This window comes from Ornithodoros turicata, chromosome 5 (genome assembly GCF_037126465.1).
Source record: "Ornithodoros turicata isolate Travis chromosome 5, ASM3712646v1, whole genome shotgun sequence".
In the NCBI taxonomy this organism is placed as follows: domain Eukaryota; kingdom Metazoa; phylum Arthropoda; class Arachnida; order Ixodida; family Argasidae; genus Ornithodoros; species Ornithodoros turicata.
The window spans coordinates 48,164,339-48,183,898 of NC_088205.1; the positions used below are offsets into that span (position 1 = coordinate 48,164,339).

General features: G+C 48.5%; 1 protein-coding gene across 3 annotated transcripts in view; it reads right to left on the reverse strand.

Annotated features, from left to right (window-relative positions):
* The window catches only part of LOC135395993 (papilin-like), a 60,658-nt gene extending 41,451 nt beyond the window's left edge, over positions 1–19,207 (reverse strand). The window contains exons 1-5 of one of the 3 annotated variants that reach the window (XM_064627071.1): positions 19,115–19,207; positions 14,112–14,133; positions 13,888–14,006; positions 13,759–13,776; positions 10,403–10,495 (exon numbers count right to left, since the gene is read on the reverse strand). In XM_064627071.1, the coding sequence (XP_064483141.1) occupies positions 10,403–10,495; positions 13,759–13,776; positions 13,888–14,006; positions 14,112–14,133; positions 19,115–19,121 (259 nt within the window). In that variant the 5' untranslated portion in view covers positions 19,122–19,207. The remainder of the gene's footprint in view (positions 1–10,402; positions 10,496–13,758; positions 13,777–13,887; positions 14,007–14,111; positions 14,134–19,114) is intronic. The other 2 variants (XM_064627072.1, XM_064627073.1) reach the window with 2 other exon arrangements.
* Positions 19,208–19,560: the final 353 nt, after the last annotated feature.

Sequence of the window (19,560 nt, forward strand, 5' to 3'; positions counted from 1 at the left end):
GCAAGCAGACACCGAGTACGGTAATTTTGCATCAACATGGCGTCGACCTGGCGGGCTGCTGGCGGGTGTAGACAAACGAACAATAGAGCATGGGGTAGGCGGGACTTCTCCCATGACGTCGTGGGGCGTGTTCTAATCTACGCTCCTCCCAATGGCCAAACTCTCTCTATATACGGCTCTGTGGGACCCCAAGGTGCAGCGCCCCCTACGTCGCCGTGTGCAAGCGTGACCTTGGCCGGCGCTTCTCCCGAACATTATCTGTCCGCGGTCCCCGCTGCGGAGAGCGGCTTGTGTCATCACCTCCCTATATTCTTTCACCGTGGTCTACGTCAGTGCCGATCAAATTCAGTGTGTGCGCGACCCGCCCACTGGCACGAGCGTGACAGAATGAAGAATGAGAAAGTGCACCGCTTCTGTCTGCTCCGGTGAAGAGTGAAATGCGGAGCAATACATACTTGAAGGATTTAAACCAGCTCCGGTGGCGCAGCGGTAACGCGTGCACTTGGAGACTGCGCTTGGAGACTTCGAATCCGCGGGCCGGCTGTACCGTCTGGGGTTTTTCCTGGGTTTCCTTCAGATGTGTAATAGGCGTATGCCGGCACAGTTCCCCTGAAGTCGGCCCATGGACGCAGCTATCCTCCCCCCGAGCGGATTCCGCTCGGTCTTCTACTTCACCCGTTCCTCTCCTCCTCTCCACCACCTTTCCCTTCCCGAGAAACATGCCGCCTAATCAGGCAGGCAGACCTCTCGGGTTCCTCCCAACGACACTCCTCCTCCTCCTCCTCCTCCAAGGATTTAAGGTCAATTAAGGTTGAAATTGGTTGAGAAAACGAAATGCCCTTTATGTTCCGGACAAGAAAAAACACAAAGAAAGACAACAACAAAGAAACGAAATAATAAAAAACAGTTGCGCTGGCTTGGCACATTTCGGAGTTCTATTCAGAATATTTCTCGCGACTGAAAATCGATCAAGTGCGCGCAAGTCACAGCAAAAGTTTGTCGATGACAAGCGCCAGTGACACCTCGAAGTAGAGTTTTAAGCCTCTATTTTGTGACACATTACATGACACACCCCCTGTATCGGCATGTGTGCTATACGTGTATTCGGGATCAGTGAACACAACAACGCTTCCGTTAAAAAAAACTATTTGCTTCGTATTTCCTTTTTCTATATATCTGCTCGCTTCTTTTTCGAAATGACCCTGTGTAAATTTGAGCACATGTAAACAAACTAGTGCCCGCACTGCGACGACACAACCACTTTATGGTAAAAGCGACGGAAAAGTCGCATGTCCGAAAAACCCTAGTTCGTGCACTTGCAAGCGCTGATTTCGAGGTGCTGCTCCGCTGCATAGAAGAGCACCGACGCTTTCCAACGCCCTGCACATGCAGTGTTCATGTCTCTGTTGTGTGGATTTTATATTTGGGATGTATCTCTCAATCAGAAGGAAAGCTGTTGTCCTCCTCCGCGTCTCAATGGACAATCTCATTTTTGCACAGCAAGGAAACCACGTGAAAACAAGAAGACGTCACGGAACCTGCAGCCATGGGAGGTACAGTGTCATACGGGAAGAACACAACAATCTTGTGCGCAATGATATCATTACCCGTGACGAGAAGCGCATCTTGCGTGAACCCTACACTCTCAGAACAGAACTTCACCGCATAGTACGTTGTCCGCAAACGTTGTCCCAAACCATTGACACGAATGATAAGATTACCGCTTCTGATTCGAATACGGGGGTCGTATAGCAATTTGGATATATGATAATTGCTATAAAAATGCTTATGTCCTCCTCTCTCTTCAAATCAGAAGCGATAGGCATATCATTCGTGGCTGTAGTTGCCGCACAACATGCTATGCGGTGAAGTTCTGTTCTGAAAGTGTAGGCTCTGCGGAGATGGTCACACAGCGAGCGAACACCGTTCTTCTACAGTCGGTAACGCTGGCAAAAATCCTCGTTTGGCATTTCAAACGCATCTTCATACTCATGATAAATGCGGGGTCAGAGGCGCAGTAGTAAAGGCACGGCAATAAAAGCCGCAATCTTTCTAACAAACTTAAAAGTTCGCCACTATCTTTCCTTGAACTTTTCTCGGTGGAAAAAACGTTGCGCAACGTCATTTTGACGTCACGTAACTTCTGCCAAAAGCTGCAGTTTCTCTTCCCTTGAAGTTCATCAGAAATGTTTCCCCTTCCCGGTTACTGAAGTTTGGCCTATAGTCAGCACCGATAAAGGAAAAAATAACTAAAAGTTTAGCTCGTGAGCGACACGCCCAATGGCATGCGAGAAGGTAGAGGTAGATAACGTGGAGTGAAAGAGTGAAGATCGAGAAAGTGCGCCGCTTTTGTCTGCAGTTATCTTTATCGTGTATCCTTACAACTGAGGACATGTGAACATACAAGTGTATTAATTGCGACGACACTGCAGACAGCTACGGCAAAAATGACGGAAGATTCTAGGTGTCCTCCGGCGAAGCTTCGGAAGACCCTAGGTCGGCGCGCTTCCGACGCTCAGTTGGACGTGCTGCTCAACTACATGGAGCAGCACCAATTCCTGGCTAGACCTTGCTCTGAGCACGTTCACTGTTCACCAGGGACCAGAAGCATGTCCTATGGAAGCAGCTTGTAAACGCCGTGAACGCGGCCGGGCAGCACAGAAAAGCAAAGCGAAGTGGCAGCAGCTCTGGGGTAGAGTGCGGAGAGCGAAAAAAAAAAAAAAAAAACGAAAAATCGTAACGACAGCAAAGGAATAGGCGGAGGCCCTCCCTCGGCATCTGTAACGGACGTCGAATAGTGAATGTTATCGGCTGTCGGCCGTGATGCCGTTGCCAGGACCGGGGCGCCTGTGCTCGGGCTCCCACAGAGGGCAAGCATGAACGCACGATGTCCACTAATATGTTGCTTAATGACACTCATTTGTAAATCTGTGTACGGAAATGCTAAGTATTGACAATGCTCAAACTTTCAGTTGCCGCAGAGAGACGCAGTGGCCGAAATGGAATTAACAAGTGGGCATTTGACAGACTCGAACATAGTCGGTTACCCGGTCGCAGGCAAGAATGCCTATGCGACATACTCTGATAGAAGTTCACCGCATAACACCACGCTGCTAGCCAACTATCATCTCAAATGACGTCGTTCGCTCCCTTGACTTTATGAAAATGGGAGGTATACGCCTTTCCGCAACACTTATGCAGTTATGTTAATTGTCACAAAAAAAAAAGTGTACGCCCCGCATTCTGCTCACATCAGAAGAGGGAACTTCATCATTCGGCGCAATCATTCGTGTAGAGCGTCCTATGCGATAAAGTTGCTTTTGAGAGTGGTGGTGGTGGTGGTGGTGAAGATGAAAACCGCTCGCCGTGGTTGGCCACGCTGGAAGCGGGCAGCGTCACGACTAAAACGCAGAAAAAAAATGATAAAAAAGAAACCTACACTACACTATAAGCGCGATATAAGTCGCGTTTCCTTTAGGAAGGCGACCAGAGCAGCAGTCCGGCGTCGTCTCTCGCCGGGCGAGTTGCCACCAAAGATGATGTCACATGTAGACATGCTGGGGTCAGTGTTGAGCAGCTGTCTGCGTGCTTCGTTGTAGGTGGGACATTCGAGCAGGATCCGTTACGCTCGTCTCAGAGCTCTTCTGCGAGAAGCACGTAGGGAGAGGAACTTGAGGTCCGGACGTGGTTGGGTGGAAGAGATGGTGACAGTTTTGGTTGAACGTGCAGCACCCTGAAGGATTGCTTCAATGATGTTGAGAGAGTTGCAGGCAGAGTTAGTGGCTTTTCGGAACGCATCCCGGTTAGTGATGGAGTATGTACGTCCGGTTGTTGTGGCTGATGAAGTAGGCGAGATGAAGATGGGAAAGTGATCAGAGGACCAGGGGTCCAGATTAGTCTTCCATAGGACAGAAATGTCAGGGGACACGATTGTTACGTCGATGGCGCTTCTGTAACTGGGAGCTCGGAAGAAAGTGGGGCTGCCGTCATTAAGGAGTACCAGATTGGTGGAGTTTAGCCAGTGAACAAAGCTGTTGCCATTGTGACAATCATTGTCATTGCCCCAGAGGCTGAGTTTAGCGTTAAGATCTCCGCCTATGATGATGGGGCCAGGGCAGACCTGAAGAAGATTTCAGAAAGTGCTGGCTGAAAAGCAGCGGTTTCCGTAGCGGTAGAAAGATATGAGAGTGACTTGTTTGCGAGAGACTTGTAGCTTGCAGGCAACAAATTCGGCAGCAGAGGAGCAAAGGTGGGAGAGGTCGATATGTGAATGAGCGCTATTACGGTGCACGAAGATTGAGGCGCGTGGACGCCCGTCGGGCTGATGAGTGGTGGAATGATAGGCAACGTAGGGGGAAAGACGGAACTTTGCATCCACGAGACTTTCAGAGATAAGTAAGGCATCAAAGTTGTGTTTCGAAACTTCAGCACGAATATCATGGAGCTTGTTGGCTAGGCTTCGGGCGTTCCATTGAAGGAGAAGAGGTGAGTAGGCCGTACCGCTCATTATAGGTTGAGAAGAATTAAAACTTGGCAATGAAACGATAAGGAGCAGAGGGATGAAGGCAAACGCTTGACGTTTACTGATCATGGTTGGCAGATGGGAGGAGACTCAGTATAACTTGCTCGAAAGCCAGGACCTTCTGTACTTCGGGGATGTTTTCAGAGTTTGGCAGAGCCTTCACGACAGCTCGCAGAGCAGCGAACAGGAAGGGGATGATGTGCAGGAGTGTAGGGTCGGCATCCTCTTCGCGCGTCTGTGATGGGAGAGGTTTGGGTTGCGTGGATATGACTGGCTTATCCGGCTGCTTCGACTTGGGAGTGTTGAGGGCTAGTGCAGGCTTCGTATCGGCCTGAGCGGTGGAACGAGGCTTGGATGAACGTGGCGTTCGCTTTGGAGGGAGTAGAGGGGGAAGTGCGCCCTTGTTGGTGATGTCATGGTAGGAGCCCTACTGAGGCTGCCTAATTTGACCTGCTTCTGAGAACCAGGGGGAGGCTGCTCGCTGTTTATGAGTTTGGGGTTTGGAAGCGCCGAAGGCTGAACCCTGGGAGTGCCAGATATGGTAGTGGTTTTGACTGTTTGTAGCACTGCGAGTCGGCGTGGGCAACCGGAGTAAGCGGCGGAGTGAGCGCCAGTACAGTTGGCGCGTTTCGGTTCGAGTCTTGTAGACAGTCAGCGTGGGCGTGCGGACCAGAGCACGTTCTGCAGCGAATGGGGCCACGACAGTGTTTAGATACATGTCCAAAACGCTGACAGCGAAAGAATTGCGTTACTTCGAAGTGTTCGGTAACCTTATGCGTGTAAAATCCAATGTCGACGGTATCCGGGAGCTCCACTTCTGTGGAGAAGGTCAGGATGACACTGTCTGTGGCAATTTTCGTTGTTGTGCCATCGTCAAGACGGCGAGTCAAGTATTGACGGCGGACAGCGGTAACGCCAGCAGCGGCGAGGCAAGCGTGGATCTGGTCCTCAGAATAATGCTTGTGAACACCCGCGATTCTGCCGACGTTCCGGGAGTACGAGGAAGGGACCGTGGCAGTGACTTGAATGCCACATATGTTAGTGATCTGAAGGAGCGATGTGCCAGCTGCCTGGGATCCGACGGTAACAGTCAGGCTGCCATCCCTCCCGAGGCGATGGCTTTTGATACGCTCTTGAGCTGAGACGAGAATAGCGGTGGCGAGGTCATTTGGATTGACGCGGGATAGTGACTCGTCCGGGTTGTTGGGGCGGAAGGTGATGGGAATGCCCATTATCATATTTTTCTTGTAGGACACTGTCGTGAATGGGGTGTCGTCGTCCATGTTGTCAATGTTGTCATCATTATTGACAATTGTGTTGCCGCCAGGGCTGCTGTCCCGGGACGGGCAGCTTGAAGCAACAGATTGGTTGTCGTCATCTGTTTTCCGCTTTTTGGCACGGAGTTGCAGGGTCTCACCCTTCCCATCCAGCGAAGGATGGTTGGTAGCGGCTGCCTGTTGAACGTTAACAGCAGTGAAGTCCATTGCTGGCGACCGGCGAAGCAGTGCGAGAAGGCGTCGCAGCTCCTGATCCGGGAGTAGCACTACTTGGCCTATCCAAAGGAAGGTACTAGTATCGTAAGAAACCCCAAAAAGAATAGGTACACTCTTAAAAATGAACTTCACCACATAGCACGCTCCTAGCCAACCGTCATCCCGAATGACAACATTCTCGCCCCTGATTTGTTGAAACCAGGAGGTGGAGCGTATTTTGTGCCATTATGCACGGCACTGAATAGGCTCCGCCTCCTGTTTTCAACAAATCGGGGGCGAGAACGTTGTCATTCGGGATGATGGTTGGCTAGGAGCGTGCTATGTGGGGAAATTCATTTTTAAGAGTGTAGGCTTAGAATAGAAGACAGGTGAAATTCTGCGACTGAACTGCAGAATCGTCGTCGTCGTTTGTTTTGAGAGTGCATAGTGCATTTCAACAGAGCTTTACCGCACAACAAGTCTTGGCCAACCGCAGCGCCGAATGACACGGCTATGACTCTTGATTTGAGGACAGAGCGGGGCGTACGCCTTTTAGTGGGAAGTACCAAAAATCGAAATTGCCACAAAAGGTGTACGCCCCCCCCCCGGTTTGAACCGACCAGGAAAAAAAACGACATCATTCTGTATGACAGTTTGGTATATGTTATGGCGTGTTATGAGCTGCACTCTTAAAAATGAACTTCACCGCATAGCACGCTCCTAGCCAACCATCGTCTCGAATGATATCGTTATCTGCCCTGATTTGTTGAAAACGGGGGGCGTACGCCTTTTTTGTGACAATTATGAACAGCATAAGTGTCACAAAAAAGGCGTACGCCCCCCTTTTCAACAAATCATGGCAGATAACGATGTCATTCGAGATGATGGTTGGCTAGGAGCGTGCTATGCGGTGAAGTTCATTTTTAAGAGTGTGGAGCTATGCTTTCGGAATGTACCGATCGTGCAACAGTCGAGTTTCTGAATTCTTTGTAAATTTCAGAAGATTAACCGGTGCTGTCTCAGCCGGTTCCGCATGGCGTTTCCTCAGCTCCGCATGCCGTTGCCGTGTCCCCGGCACCGTCAGGCCGCGGGCTCCACCATCGTCCTCGGATGCCGAGGGCTCGACGTGATGAAGAAATTGAAGCATCGCGTAGTGTTGTTTACGGCGCCGGTAGGCGTCTTTGGTGATGGTTCCAGAAGTGTCCGGTGGCCCAAGGATTGCTGCATCCACTACCACTACGGCGCCAGCGGGGCATGAGTCCCGTCGCGTAAAGGAGTCCTTGCTGCTGCAACAGCATCCCGTGGAAAGCTCCCCCACTCATCGCCAAGCTCCTCGCTGCAGAAACCTCTCGACGCGCTCGGCTCATAGTTCTCTGCGGCACGGACAGGTTTAGATCTGTGGCCACAGTGCCCTGAAAACTTCCCGTTCCGAAGAAAACAATGAACCTGTTGCTCCATAGTCATTGTCCGCGACGTGGAACGTACCCTGCGCAAACCTCCGACGTCGCGCGAAGACTCTCGCACAGCCACCACACTGTGCCCTGTGAGTACCGGTAATGCTGACGAAAAGTGTGGTCAAGCATTTAGAACGCATCGTTACGGTCACAATAAACACGCCGGCGGCAGAAAAACAAACACAATGCAGCAAAAGCCAACGCTATCTTGGAACTAGAACGAAATATAACTTCCTATAATAATATATCCTATAATATAATGTCCAACAGCGCAACATCAGAAAACGCCATGCAGGGATCCTGGTTTGCAAAACACATACATGAATGTGCCATCAACCATGCGCATGGTTGATGGCTTAAGCACAGAAAAGCAGAAGGAATGGGTGGCAGTCATCGCTATAGTAGCAAGGAATGTGGAGGCTCATTGTCCTGAACGGGACACCCTTCCAGAGTACACCACGTTGCTGAGCCTCGATGGCGCCAGCAGCACGCCCTCCGTGTCCCAGAAAACTGTGACATTCCTTTTCCTATTCATCGAACAGACCGAACGTTCTTCGCCGGTGGAGAGGAGGGATATTTCCTCTGTTTGAACTGGATTTTACTCTCGGATTGAAGTGGTGGACTCAAGCTTTGCGCACAATCATAAACCGGGCACGTAAGTGGGCGGGATCTGTCCTGAACAGCCGAAGGTTATCCCTGGATGTGATGAAGCACGTACGCTTTTGATCAAGCGTGATGAATCTTCGGACCCATCTGGTAGAAGCATGTCAAGTTGGTCTGATTGTGCGCTGAAGTGTGCATTTAGGCATGTGTGTTACCTGAGGAATCATCTGGATATCGTCGTGGCGATTTGCCCTGGCCGTGCCAAGCACACGAGGGATGATGATTGTTTGGTCACTTCCGCGACCCAGCCAGAACGGGAGTCCTCTTCGGCTCTTGAATAACGCGGCCCACTTCCTCACCTGAATGGAGTGTCCTTTCCCAACGTCGCCGTCATGTCCTGGTGTATGCCCGTCAGAGCTAGGTCCTTCTGAGACGAATATTCAATGGCCGCACCTGCCTCACTCATTTTAGCTCAACTACGCGTATCGCCACCTGTCGGCGGACACCAGAAAATAATGTAGTGCGCATGCGCCATTTCCGGTGGCTAAGATTTTCTGTGACGCTCCTCGCACTCAATCCTATTTAGAGGTTATTAGAAAGGCCATCTTACACGTAACTATACAAATGGATTCGTTCGTAGTCGGACGTCATGCGGTTTGTATGTCACGCAAGCGTTCCTATACAAACGTTTAAAAAAAGAACAAGTGTACGTGTATCTTTAAATAAAAGCAAATAAGTAAAAGTCAGAATCATCCTGCATTTATTCTTATAGCTTTCTGTTTTCGTTAGAGCGCGATGCGATGCACTCAGACTTCTGAAGAATGAACGACCAAGTCGAGTAAGTAAGATGCACTGTTAAAATTACACCAGCAAACTACGCTGGTTCTATCTAATCTAAATCTAATGGTTTGATGATAGCGGGAAAATATCGGCGAGCGCCAAAACGCAATACAAACAAAATCAAAGGGCATTACTATGCCGTATGACATCATTTTATCGCATGCGGTCGCCTGAAGGCTCATTTACACATGCATTTCAAAATGCGGCGCCGCCTCAGCGTTCGCGTCGCGGCCGAGAGAAGCCTATGAGACATAGCCAAGCCGCCAGCCTGCAAACGCTTTTCGTTATTGTTGCTACACTCTAAAAACAGAACTTCACCGCACAGCATGCTGTGCGCCAACCATTGCCGCGAATGATAGGGTTATCGCTTTTGGTTCGAGGAGAGAGCGAGGCGTACGCCTTTTTATGGAATTACCATATATCCAAATTGCCACAAAAAGGCGTACGCCCCCCTCTCTCCTCGAATCAGATGCGATAACCCTATCATTCGTGGCAATGGTTGGCGCACAGCATGCTATGCGGTGAAGCTGTTTTAGAGTGTACACTCTTAAAAATGAACTTCACCGCATAGCACACTCCTAGCCAGCCATCATCTCGAATGATGTCGTCATCTGCCCTGATTTGTTGAAAACGGGAGGCGTACGCCTTTTCTGTGACAATTATGAACAGCATAAGTGTCACAGAAAAGGCGTACTCCTCCCGTTTTCAACAAATCAGGGCAGATAACGAAATCATTCGAGGTGATGGTTGGCTAGGAGCGTGCTATGCGATGAAGTTCATTTTTAAGAGTGTACGTTAAGATTGTACAGACACTTCTTGCGCTCGTCGTGCACATTTACATTGTGAAGCATTTCTGCTTGCCTCGTCAATCGGTCGGAACGACAGACGTGGCACAATACAATACGGATGCAGAGAAGGTAGTCCTCCTCTGGTACCCGCGGATTCGGATGCAGAATATGCACCACAGCGCCCATACACCTTGTTGCAAGCAGATTGGCCGAGACTGTGCACGCGCTCCGATTGGTCGACAATGTTTTGAAATCGCATTTTGTACGCACGTACATGCGTGCAGCGTCTCGGCCGTCTCAGCATAGTTTCAAAATAGCACGGCACGGCCGGCACGGCGTCCTCCTGCGTTCTGCTTTAAGTTCGAACTCTGTTCCAGTGTGTCAGCAACGCAGTGGGCTTTGTACGCACAGTGCAACCATGTACCAGATCTTTGAATCAGTGCTTTGTGTCAAAGAAATGTTTCTTTTAGCCAAAAATCTCATTACTTCATTTGAATACCGAATAACGGCGGCAGGCGTGAAATCCAGTAGAAGACCGGCCGAAAGGCCAGTCAAACATTGAGGCTCCTGATTGGCTGACTGGCTGTGTATAATATCTACAATGTTGCAATTTTATTGGCCGTGTGCCCAGTGTTGTGTGAATTATTTCAAACTATATGGGATCTATGGGGAGCTGTTTGAGCCTGGAGAAGGTACAGCAGAAGAAGCGAGACACGTATTTACCTGCCGGGCGTCCAACGCAGATGGTCCCATTTTCGTTATGGTTATTTTCGTTGATTTTGTGGTTCGCGTAAATTCCCAGTTCGTCGTTGACAGCTTAGACAAGAAACAACTTTTTGGTGACAATGAATTCATACACGGTCGCACCAAACACACACACAAAAAAAAACAAAAGATCCCCGCGCGGTGTTGCTGTTGTGTTGGGAGGCCCGCCGGCGGTAATAGAAGCTCCGATAGGTTGGATGGAAAGCGTTTGCGGATCCGCGATGGAGTGCTGCTGCAGCTTGAGAACAGCTCCGGCTCTCGAAAAGCGGTGGAAACGTTTCGCGTCTCCGCCTCAAAAAATGTATGTGTAAATTCAGGGTGGTTTCGAAAATGCCGGAGCATCGAGGTGAGGTCCGCGCTGCGTCAGCTGAATTTGAGTGTGTTTGGAAGACCAAACAAGTCATGGGCTTGACATACACGTTCGCAACTTTCACCCATGAACACCTGGTCTGGTTGGTTGAATTTTGGTCGTTTACTAAGGCGATACCTTTCTATAGGGCCTGCGAACATCGATAGCCGTGCCTAACAGTCGTGGAGGGAGAAAAAGAAAGGAAGAGACAAGAGAGGAAGAAGCTAGGATGGGGCGCCAAAATGAACCGCAAGATCAGGAACGGAAATCTCCCTACTGTGTTTTATACAAAACAGCGTGACGATTAACATCGTAGACGCACCTTCGGGTTACCGTACGCTCTAAAAAAAGAGCTTCACCGCATAGCACGCTCCTATAGCCAACCATCATCCCGAATAACATCGTTCTGTCCCCTAATTTGATAAAACCTGAAGGTGTATGCCTTTTTGTGCCTCTTAGCGGTAATATTAGTTGTTACAAAAAGGCGTACGCCTCGTGTTTTCAATAAATTAGGGGAGAGAACGATGCCATTAGGGATGATGGTTGGCTAGGATCGTGCTATGTGGTGAATTTCTGTTTTAAGAGTGTAGATATTGAGCTTCATAGCATATAAAGGCCAAACGCAGTAATCGACACAAACGAGGCATTGGGACAGTTGACCACAGAGCACGAGTATCACGTCTTCATGACCTCATGATGCCCTAAGGCAGTGGTTCGCAAAGTGTGGTTCGCGGACCCCCAAAGGTTCGCGACGATCGAATATAGCCCGAAGACCGTCTTTGCGAATGCTGGTCACATCATCTCTGAAGGCGACGATATTGATATGTGACGATATACGATACTAAAGAGGACAGAAGTTAGGGCCGGTGGCTACGGGGGGGGGGGGGCGAAGGGGCAATTGCCCCCCCCCCCCGACGTCCGCCGAGGGGGCGCGAAAATGAAGGGCGGATGGCTGGGAGTTCACAGTGTCTGGCGTCCCACAAACCGATGACACTGGATCATAAAATGCACGCTGTTCTGAACCAACGTGCGTATGTGGCACAAAGTAAAAATTTTTGTTCTCGATCCACATGACAACCTACAGTTATTTGTAGGTTGTCAACAATTAATTTGTTTTCGCCTGTATACCACCTTCTCAGAATGTTTTGCTATCTTGCCATTCGCGCCGCGGTCACCGCTACTGTTTCGCAATACAACCATCGTTGCAACCAGAAGGCGTCTCGGCGGCGCCTGGACGATTGCACTCTTCACTCTTGCATTGCACAACAACAAATTCGCGTCTGCCTGTCACTGTCAAGTGCTGCTGCACCTACTACTGCACGTTGGCATGTGGTCTTTGCAAGACATATATTAAAGGGGCACTAAACAGCTCGACGAACATTCTCCAGTTATTATGCTCTATGAAAAAACGTGGCTCACGATATCAAAATATGAAATTCATTTACATCTAGCGAGCGTCTTTACCACGAAACAATGCCATTCAAAGAGCATAATCCCCGTGAGCCTGTCCTTCATCCTTGGAACGGGGACACGTCACCAGCATTCCAGGTGGTGGAGGTAGGGGATATTTCGATCTCCCAGCCAATGACAGGCCCCACTGAGACAAGTGGCAGCTCGCGGAGGAACCGATTGCGGGAGCATCTCGGTGACCTCGCGGACCAATACAACACTGAAAACATAGTGCGCATATGAAATGCAGCATTGCGGGCTTTTGGTACCATTCGATCGGGCTACCTTGGGATGCCGTATGGTACGCCCTTCATTCATTCCGTTATGCCGTGTTTCGTTTCGGGGCGTCATGTGCTTAGGGATCACCCACGGTACGTACTGCCAAAGAAGTTGTGTGGTACGGGCAGGCGGGGGCGCAACTCTCGGAGTGTGCCCCCCAGGACCAAAAAGTAGACGCCGGCCCTGGCAGAAGTACATGTACTACCTTCGCATTTCCTGCATGGCTGTGCCTTGTCTGTTTGTTTTTCCTTTTCTTTCTTCATGTCCCTTATTTATGTCAACATGAATCGTACTAAACGGGGGTCCTCGAATGGATTCTCAGTAGTTTTGGGGGTCCGACACAACAAGAAGTTTGAGACACGCTGCCCTGAGGCATTCTAAAGGATATTTAAGTTTCGCTACAAACACAGGAGCTTACAGTTATGCGCTCGTTTATAGTTATATGGGAATAGCATTAGTCGTCAGTTTCTTCCGCATTTTTTTTGGCCACACAAGTTTTCTATAATGCAAATATTTCGTTCGTTATATGCAACGTATCCCTGCATTTGGGGAATAGAAAAGGGGGAGAAAAATATTGTCTCCGTAATGTCAAGCATCCTGATTTCTGCACTGCGCCATTCCTACACAATAACGGCGAAACCTTATTGGCTGACATCATACATCATGCTTGACAAGCACAACGCTTTCAAACAACGAAATGATTCAGTACTATAAATAAAAAATAGGAGTAAACGCATCCCTATTCTGCTTCTGCGGTATTACGCTAGTACTTTATTTAAAATATAGTTTTTGCGCTTTTCATACTTCATTGCACATAGTGATGAAAGATGAAAGTCACTGAAAAGGTTAGCCAGCTGTAAGACTCGAACCCACATCTTCTGGATTGCCGGTCCAGGGCTCTACCAATTGAGCTAAGCTAACACGCCTTCTCAGTGACTTCCAGGGTGCGTCATCTGAAGGGACAAACCAGCCACTCTCTCTCACTCACTTTACCCTGGAAGTCACTGAGAAGGCGTGTTAGCTTAGCTGAATTGGTAGAGCCCTGGACCGGCAATCCAGAAGATGTGGGTTCGAGTCCTACCAGCTGGCTAACCTTTTCAGTGACTTTCATCTTTCATCGTTAATTTCTTAGGCAAATTGAGGCTTTGTATGTATTTGTCCCTTCTATGTTGTTCCAGCCTCAGAACATCAGTTCTTTCTTATTGCACATAGTACCTCGTGGGGGTACATTACTTACTTTCTGTGTTGTTGGACGCTGAAAATGATGACCAACTATTTGTATTACCGCGAGGCAGAAAAGTTTGTCCGCGCAAAACGGGCGCGTGCATTGCGTACAATTGTTGAGGAGTTTTAGTGTGGCACTCACGTGGTCTGAGGTAGTGAGCAATGTATCCAGAGCAAGCAACTACTACAGCAACGATGAGCAGACAACCGCCGATGCACACGAAGCACCAACCACTTGGCTTCTCAGGTTCCACGGACACCCTGCACGTTGTATTCTCTCTTTACATACATAGAGTTATAAGTGGAGAGAAATCATTGTATGCATTCTTTATTTAACGATAAGATTACCCAGGAGTAGATACTTACGACGGTTGTGAACCTTGTGTTTCTGGAAAAATCACAGGGATCACATCCCTCTAATCTTTTTCACGCAAACACATATCCTCTGAGTTGCCCGTAAAAGAAGTGTGATGTGGGCAATAATTTCGCTTGTCCCATCCTCCACAGTTAAAGCAGTGCTTCTCCACATCCCAGGCAACCCCCCAATATGGGTCCCGGGCTGGAAAAATATTGACTATCTCCCGTTCCCAATGTTGGCCCAATTTTACAACTGCAACCGAACGCAAGTAAGGCCTAATTTTGGTATACCAATATTCAGCTCCACTACTGCCAACGTAAGTCCCATTTTGCCCAAGCAGGAGCTCAACATTGGAACTCACATATGGTCCCATATTGAGCAAATAGGAAGTCAATATAGGCCCAATCAAGGAACAATATTAGCACAAGCGTTTGCCAGTGAAGTTATCACATTCCCTATCTTTTCACTTTTTTATAGTGTTTCCTGCGTTACTGGCAGGTCTATGAACTAAATTACAACGAGAGGACTCGAAACTTTCGTGCTAAAAAAAAAAAGAATGAAAAGGAAACGAAGACTGAGAAGGGCGTGATAAAGAACGTCCAAACTCTTGGCACAAGTCGCCTGGTAGCCCACACTTGGTATCACACCACAGGCTGCTTCTTCCTGCTGCGCTTCAAACTACTCACCAAGGTTCAGTGGATTTTGCTCGACCCCGCATTAGAACACATACAAAACATAAAAACAAGCCCAATGGGAGGAAGTGTAGGACGAGGGAGCGAAGTGCGCTCGTAACGGTGTGATGATTGCGTTTTAAACCTCGCAAAGTGCAAATGGTCAAAATTGTTAGCGCGAATACTTCTTGTATTCATTCGTACCCGGTATTCAGTTTCTTATAGGTCTCTCCATGTTTTTAAACAAATGATGTCATAGTGTTCGACAGCGCCACCAATTTCGTAGAGTTGAACTGCGCACTTAGCTAGGGGCGAACAAGGTTGCGCCCGAAAGCCACGGTCTTGAGGGGATTACGATGATCCCTGAAAGGGACGCGACCTTCGGTCCTACTTTTTTTTCAATAGGAGGCAACGAACAAGTGCCCATTCGTGGAACCCAGCCCTCCCTTTCCGATTTGTTTCGGTTTCAGTCTGTCTACCAACGACATGATGACGTTTCTCGGGTAGAGGTCTATTCGTTATGTCACCTTTATTGTGACAACGTCTTACGCACCAAAGTACCCAGAAATGTTTTCCATATCTTAGTAGGAAATGCACTGGCAAGATGGGATCTGAATGAGGGGATGTCAATATTGGTCCCTTTTAGGGCAGGATTTCATTTGCAAAGTTGGGCCAACATCTGGCCAGTTTGCGACCAATATTGGCATCCTGCTACACAACAAGTTGTCCCACGCTGGACAAATATTGGATAGATTGTACGTCAGTAATGGCCTAATTGGTACAGTACAGGAAGTACAGTGGCCGTATCTGAGCCGAAAACAGGCCGAAAACAGGCAGCCGAAAGCAGGCAGGCCAATACTCGACCACTCTTGGACCAGTGTGTAGTTGCAAAATTGGGCCAACACTGGTATGCCATCTATCCAATATATGCCCACTCTGGGACCCACACAGCCCGACTTTCATGGGATATTGTTTGGCCGGCTTCTATATGTAGACCACATTACTCGTTTACATCCAACATTCTTTAGCAGACGGCTATATGCAAACTATATTGCCAGTTTTCAACCAGCGGCTATATGTAGACCAGATTGCACACTTTCAGTCAATATTGTTTGGTTCATGCTGTATTCAGGCCGTATTGTCTGCTTCGATCCAATATTGTTTGGCCCTGCGTTATGTGCGACCGCATTGCCCATACTCAGCCAATATCGCCTGTTTGCCGCTATATGACGACCATATTTCCAATGACCAGTCAATATTGAGCGGTTATTGGCAATCTTGGATCAATATTCTCATGCTGCAATAATTATTGGTAGCAGGCTCCTAGCCAACCACCATTCCCAATGATATTCTGTGTCCTGATTTGTTCAAAACAGGGGGAGGAGCCTATATGGCCCATGCATAATGTGTCCAAGATAGCCATAGGCGCCCCCTTCCATTTAAAAAAAATCAAGACACATAACGATATTATTCAGAATGATGGTTGGCTGGGAGCGTGCTATGGGGTGAAGTTCTCTTTTAACACTGCATACCAGATTGCTATACAAACTACTTGTACAGCCTATAAAAGCAACAGCTTCTGGCAGCCGGTGTCCACCACGAACACTCGAAAGAAGAATGTTGCCCACGCTAACCATGACGTTTGGGGTTCAGTTTTCCAGAATGAAAGCACGGCAGATTTCCGACAGCGGCATGGTGGTTACACGAAATGCCAACGGGAAACTGATATACAGAAGACGAATTTTCACAAGCACAAGGCAACGAGTTGGATTTTTTTTACGAAGGAGTTTATTTGGGGGACGAATAAAACACATTTATCATGCAAATTGTGTTCGAAACCGCATGGTGCTCATTTAGGTCCGCGAAATTGTGCGTTACGCGCGATGCGAAAAATGCATGTCTAAAAACACGCAGGCCAAGCTATGGGGAGGCGACAAATACATAATCAGTTGCGTGCTGTAAATTGCAGAGGTTGGATGAACATTTAGGCCTCACCAACGCCAAAGCAATGACCTCATAGAAAGTGACGAAACGTCAACAAGTACCGGTGGCGAGTAAAAACCTTTCTGCTTACTGTTCAAAGAGGCGAGTCCCGTCACGAGCTCTCGCTGACTTTTTGTCAACTGGCATCTTTCAGCGTCATGTGCCACAGCTCCAAAGAGGTTCACAGCAGGAAACTACACGCGGAGCGAAATTTCTCGTGGAGAATCGGTTTCCCATCCTCTGCCATGCTGAACTGCGCCCGTTGGCAATAGCCAGCAGGCGCAGATGAGTAACTACTCCACAGTCTAAAGAGTCATTGCCTCAAGATGACCGAGACGGAAGTGCGCGAATGATGTAGTTTCGCTAGTTCTCACACGCCTTTAAATGACACGGAGGACACGTTGCTGCACCTCTTTTGCAACAGCAACTTTGGATCTGCAGTACCGGCACGGCTGCTGCTACTTCAATGGACTCCACAACAACAACCTGATTGCGAGATGATGAATGGAGAGTTTCATCGCCAGGGGAGCCCCTTCACAATAATGATCGAAGTCCATGAATGAAGAAACGCTCCCAGAAGTGGAAACATGTGTGGAAACATGAGGGGAAGCGGCTAAGTTATCGTTGACGTGTTCTTTTCGTTTACGTATTTTATAAATATGTTTTGCCACCACATGTTATATCGTTGGGCAACACTAGTACCTTTTTCCAGGTGGTGCTCTCCGGTTCACGTAGTGCATTTCGTCCATGCGGGTTGCTCTGCGTGTTTTGGTCGTTGGGTTTTACGCACTGTCCATTTTACGGGATGGGCCTGTCGCTTTCACCTGTACACTGCACGGAATACGTATCTCCATGCTTTGGATGTACGGCTTCACGAAGAGAAAATAGTTTTCGACGCGCAGACCACATAGCTGAGAGGAACACGTAGTTTTACGCACAACGATGCGCTCTACGCAGAACAGCTCCCTTGTCACTCCTGATTTGTGGAGAGGGAGGGTCGTACAGCTTTCTGTGAGAATAACGCGTACGCCTCCAACTTTCAACAAGTTAGGAGATGGTGATGTCATCTGGAATGAAGATTGGCTAGGAGTTCTGTGTCAAAAGTGTTAAAAAAGAGAACTTTACCATACAACACGCGGTCCTAGCCCACTATCGTTATTTCTTCTCTCTCCTGATTTGTTGAAAATAAGATGGATTCATCGTTTCTGGAACTTTATATTTTGCCTGATGTGTCCAAAGATGGTGTACACGTTGGCAACATGTCCCTGAGTTGGGGGAAAGGACGAAAGGCAAAGCACAAAAAACGAACAGCACAAGACAAGGCGGTGGTGTACACCTCCAGTTTCAACAAGTCAGGAGACAGAACTATTTCATCCTGAATTAACAAACTGACTTCGAGCGGTGTTACGTGGTCAAGAAGTAGATCCACCAGAGCTTTTCCTGGTGATCCTTCTTCAACAGGCCAGGATGTGCTCTTTCAAGTCGCGATACTCATGCTTCAAGTCTGAGTTTCTGAGTCGGCTGACATAGAGCGGAGATTCAGCCAATTTTGGTTTTTGTTCCTCTCCCAATTCCAGCGGCTAAAGGCTGAATTGCGTTCCGATACAAGCGTCACTTTTCTGTTTCGGGGGCATGCGTGTTACTTCGGGTCCCAAGTAGCGGGGTACGCGAAGCCTGACCAGATCGGAGCAGAAACATTGGAAAGTTGCGACAGGGCGGGATTATTACGCCGGCGTGTGAGGAGTCGTGTAATTTCCGTCGTGGAAAAAAGCGGAATTTCACGTATTCTAGCACAGAAGGCTGATATTGTTTGCTGCAGAGAACTAGGACATCTGATTATACATGCGGAACAACGCTTTCAGGGTGTGTCAGGGTCATCTTTTTAAGGATTCTTGCCGATAAGCTACTATGCGGGTACGTCGAGCAAAACAAGCTGTACAAGTTGCTTAGACACGCAGTCTTGCGCAACGGACGTTAAATACGATGTGCCGTGTGCTGAGCTTTCGGGGCACTTTAAAGAACCTTCAGGTGAGTAATAGCAATTCACAGACCGGCCGCTGTGGCGTCGCTCATGATCTCAGTTGTCTCGCGACGTAAACCCCAAATTATTATTATTAACTTTGCCGATCGCTGCAGTGACTTCTTTAGATTGGTAGGAACGCAATACTATGCCTATTTTGAGGGGAGTACCAGTGCTGCGTTCCCTTTCCTAAATACAAATAATCGAGGACTGCGCCACATACTTGCAACAGGAACGCATTTTGTGAAATTACTGCTGATGTTTCACGTGCGTTGTCGGCAAACATAAGAAGCTCGTACCTGCAGCGCTTCACATATAGCAGAAACTAATTTCTTACCGGACATTGGCGGACGGAACTCTTTCTACTGCTCACAACTGGTCGAACAAGCAACGATGTATGCGCGATGTTAATGGGAATGGAGATGATGATGACACTGGCTCTTTTCAATGGCAGAACTCTCCGCTCATGTACTGAGCACTCGGTTCACAGATTATCCTCATATCGAGGAAAATATTTTGCATGCTGTCGCGCTATTAATTTTCAAGAATATTTTGGCACGGTTTCGAGTATGGATGTGCAAAACAAATTCCTGTACACTAACAAAAATATTCGTGCCCATTTTGGAAACTTCTACTGTCGTGGTAAGGTTGAATGAGACGCTTCATCACCAGCGCCATGGCCGAGCGGGTTAAGGCGTCTCGCTCGTCGGTGGTAGCGACGGTCGTGCTGACCTTGGAGGTGGTGGGTTCGAATCCTACCGCCGGCTGTGCTGTCTCAGGTTT